Source organism: Bos mutus, chromosome 19 (assembly GCF_027580195.1).
Source record: "Bos mutus isolate GX-2022 chromosome 19, NWIPB_WYAK_1.1, whole genome shotgun sequence".
NCBI classification, from domain to species: domain Eukaryota; kingdom Metazoa; phylum Chordata; class Mammalia; order Artiodactyla; family Bovidae; genus Bos; species Bos mutus.
In genome coordinates this window covers 62232712-62237218 of record NC_091635.1, presented here as the reverse complement: position 1 = coordinate 62237218, position 4507 = coordinate 62232712, and the positions used below count along the sequence as shown (strand labels likewise).

General features: G+C 39.4%; 1 protein-coding gene across 1 annotated transcript; it reads right to left on the bottom strand.

Annotated features, from left to right (window-relative positions):
* Positions 1 to 3341: 3341 nt before the first annotated feature.
* LOC102280726 (olfactory receptor 4P4) lies at positions 3342 to 4265 on the bottom strand. Its single transcript, XM_005886942.2, has one exon. It carries the CDS (start codon positions 4263 to 4265, stop codon positions 3342 to 3344), a length of 924 nt encoding a protein of 307 aa, XP_005887004.2.
* Between the last annotated feature and the right edge of the window lie 242 nt (positions 4266 to 4507).

The following is a 4507-nucleotide window of genomic DNA, read 5'->3' as shown; positions in this document are numbered from 1 at the left end:
CTTAGTGTGATAGCCTATGTCTGCTATGTAGCCATCTGTAAGCCCTTGTACTAATCAACCATCATGGACTGGTGGGCGTGTGGCCTGCTAGTGGCAGTGGTGTGCATGGGAGGTTTTCTTCATGCAGCCTCTTCTTTTTCTGATTACTCTTCTGTGGTCCTAATGTTATAGATCAGTTTTTGAGTGATCAGAGTCCTTGATTAATTTTGCCTGCACAGATACTCACACTCTAGGATTACTTGTCTCTGCCAACAGTGGATTCATATGTCTGTTAGACTTCCTTCTCCTCATGGTCTGCTATGTGGTCATCCTGTCCTCCCTATGACCCGCCATCTAGAGGCAAGGCACAAGGCACTCTCCACTGTGTCTCTCATATCACAGTGGTTGTTTTGTTCTTTGTGCATTTTATATTCATGTACATGAGACCTGCAACTACTTTATAAATTCATAAAACATATATATTTATATATAAAATTTCTTACTAAGTTCTAATAATTTTGCATAAATAGCTGCTCATTTTTATATATCATAATGGTAATGGTAGTAAATCAGTATTTCAATATTTAATTAGGTTACAAAAGAAATGAGTCACTGAACCTCAAAGGGTAAATAAAAAAAGATTGTTTCAAGTTTTCAAATTCTTGCAGCCTTCAGAACTTATTGGTATTGCTCGTATCACCACCTTAGGATGCTAACCCAACAGAAAGAGTGATGACTCAAATAAAAGGGCACATTAATGTCAGGCAAGATCTTCAACTTATTTTAAAAAAAAAAGTTATACTTGATAAAGCACTTGCCTGCCTGCTATTATTGGATAGGAGCTCATTGTGATTGTTGGAGTGTGAAAGGATGAAGACTGAACTCTTGTGGTGCCATGGAGCATGCAGAACGCAGTGCACAAAGTTGCATCCATCAGAGCCCTTTCACTGGCTCAGTGTCCCCATGCCCCAGTTGCTATATCTCTGGGCTTCTAATTTCTCACAGCCCCATCCTGCTCTTGACAAACAGATCTGAGGAATTCAAAGTTGTCTCATCTGTGGCATTATGCTCACCATCCCAGGGCCCACCAGGAAACAATGGCTGACTTAATGGGGCAAAAAGAGACAATCTTCTTGTCTTAGGTTGGAGCCAGTTCTGTTGAACTCTGAATACTTCAGAGCTCCTGTGGCTCCAGGCTGAAGTCAAACCTTAGTAAGGACAACATCCTTCTTCCCCCTACTATTGTCAGATGCTCTCAAGTCTTTCTCTACTTTTCACCAGGACTATGAGAAATAAATATTGAAGATACATTTTTGTGTATCTCCATTGTTTTGGCCTTTCTAGGACATCATGTACTTGAAAACACAGAGTATGTGGTCTTACCACATTGGCTTATTTGACTTCAAAATACGCATTCAGATGTCCTTCATGTCTTCTCATAGCTTGGTAGGTCATTTCTTTCTAGCACTGAATAATATTCCATTGTCTTGATGTACAATAGTCTAGGCATTCACCCATGAAAAGACATGTTAGCTGCATTCAAGATTTGGTAATTATATGTCAATTTGTTTGATGGCTCAGGCAGTAAAGAATCTGCCTGCAATGCAGGAGACCTGGGTTCAATCTCTGGGTCAGGAAGATCCCCTGGAGAAGGGAATGGCAACCCATTCTGGTATTCTTTCATGGGAGAGTTCCATGGACAGGGGAATTTGGCGGGCTACAGTCTATGGAGTAGCAGAGTTAGACATGACGGAGCGACTAACTCTTCATACACTGGCTATAAACAGTCATGTGTAGCCTAATTAACATTTGGGTTTTTTTGTTTGTTTGCTTGTTTGTTTGTTTGTTTTGGTCTTTAGACCATATTTTATTTGTCATTTTCTAGTCACCTTCCCCATATGTATCAGGAAAGTTCTGAATCCAATGACTACGCATTTACAAATCTGTTTTAGGCAGATAGGAGTTTGCCAATACATACAATGTATGTATTCAGTTCCTTAAGTTTTATGGGAAATGTTTTATATTCTGATCAATAAGTGTAATAGTAGTCACTGTTTTTTCAGCATTCTGAATGAGTGAGTCTTTCTCTGTGCTCAATTGTCAATATTAATTTTTAAATGTGAGTTCAGAAGTACAGATCACCTTGATCTCAAGCTCAGTCACCCATCTGTGTCTAATTCTGTAATCCCATGGGCTGTAGCCTACCAGGCTCCTCTGTCTGTTGAAATATCCAGGCAAGAATAATGGGGTGTGTTGTCATTTCCTACTCCATGGTATCTTCCTGACCCAGGGATGGAACCTACATCCCTTTTGTCTCCTGCTTTGGCTGGTGGATTCTTCACCACTGTACCACCTGGGAATCCCAAGTTATATTTAAGCTATGGGTCCTAAAGCATAGGAATAGGGTTATCCTGGTGAGAGGAAATAAAAGAGCAAAATAATAGAGTTAACAGATTTAAGGTAAGTTTAGAGAATGTAGAGGCGCCCAGTATGGCTGGATGAAAGCACCCAAACAAAAGGAATTGAGGGAAGAATGATAAAGAAAGAAGAAAAGCACCCAATATGAGTTTCTGGTAGCCACTTGCCTTGCAAAATTTCACAAGTGTTGAAAGAAAGAAAATGTTAGTCGCTCAATCATGTCCAACTCTTTGCCACCCCTTGGACTGTAGCCCACAAAGCTCATCTGTCCATGGAATTCTCCAGGTAAGAATACTGATGTGGGTTGCTATTCCCTTCTCTAGGGGATCTTCCTGACCCAGGGATCAAACCCAGATCTCCCACATTGCAGGCAGATTCTTTACCATCTGAGCCACAAGGAGAGCTCTTAATATCACCTTTTATGAACTATAATATTATCTCACCTTATAGATATTTTCAAAATGAAAACAATATAATTAGAACAAATTTCCAAGACAAAGGGATAAAAACTTACAGAGTCAGTAGTCACCCATGTCTCTTTGGTTCTATAGCCTATTATTATAACACCATATTTTTCTTTCAATGTGGTGTGACCTCTGAGATTAGCTAGTTACAGTCAAATATTTTCTAATGCATGGGTCAACAGGTTAGATTTTATTCCAAGGAAAATAAGGTTTCACAGCAATTTTTGCAGAGGGCTGTTATAAGACAGGAGATGTGCTTTAGGACAGTTCTTATATTAAAATGGCTCAAATCAAAGTGGTCACACCAAGAACTAACTGGATCCCTAAACGAGAAGATGGTGATCTGAATCACAGTAACATGCTTCTTTGACTCATAAAATGTCAGGTGTCATTGAGTCCAACTCCCCAAAGAAAGCTAGTATGTTTCCAATAATATTTCAATGGATACATGTCCTCAGGACATCAAGTACTTTAGCCTATTTACTTTAAATCTAAATGTGTCACTTTAGACCATACTTTCCTCATGGCAATTTTCATCTCCATATTTCTTAGGGTGTAGATGAGAGGGTTCAGCATGGGGGCAATCACAGTGTAAAACACAGAGATTTCCTTGTCCTTGTTCTCTGTCTCTGCAGGTAGAACATAAATGTAGATACAAGGCACAAAGAATAACAGTACAACTGTTACGTGAGAACTACATGTTGAGAGAGCTTTCCTCCGCCCTGGAGGAGAATGTGTTCTAAGATTATATAATATGGCTACATAAGAAGCTACTAGGACAAGAAAAATGGCAACAGCTATCATCCCTGAATTTGCAATCACTAAGATACTCACAACATGAATATCTTTGCACACCAGTTTCAAAAGAGGTTTCACATCGCACACATAGTGATCTATCTGATTAGGACCACAAAAAGGTAACTTGAGTACCATGAGAAGTAAAGCAATAGAATGCCAAAAACTGAAAACCCAGGCCAGGACGATCAACATGTCACACCTCTGTCTGTTCATGATGACCATGTAGTGCAGGGGCTTGACAATGGCCACATAGCGATCAAAAGCCATGGACACCAAGATGAATATTTCCACACCTGCCAGCAAGTGGGCAGCGAAGAGCTGGGTCATACAGTTGTTATAGGAAATGTTTCTTCGTGCTGCAGCTAGGTCCCTGATTAGCCTGGGGACCACCGTGGAGGTGTAGCTGACATCCATGAGGGAGAGGTGACAGAGGAAGTAGTACATAGGTTGTTGCATTAGATGGCTGCAGGTAATGGTGAGTGAGATGATGAAATTCCCCATTAAGAGGGCCAGATAACAGAGCAGGAACAAGAACAGTAACTCTATTTTCTTATATCCCCACAACCCTATGAAAACAAATTCTGTGACATTGTTCTGATTTTCCATGAAGCTGAGCTGAGTTCAGAATATACAACATAAATTCAGTTCATCTGAAATGATACAGAACATGACACATATTTAAGAGCATTTTAAAAACTTGTGTTACTTATGCAATGAATAGAGGATTTACTATAATCTATTTTTTGTTTTTAGACCATGGGCATGATATTTCAAATGATATTTTAAAAGAATATGTATATAAATCTGGATAATTTGTAAAGATTTTGCAGGGATTTAACTCATAATCA

What these genes read in the sequence shown, in the direction of transcription:
- LOC102280726 (XM_005886942.2), bottom strand. Translation starts at nt 4,265, where the DNA reads ATGGAAAATCAGAACAATGTCACAGAATTTGTTTTCATAGGGTTGTGG.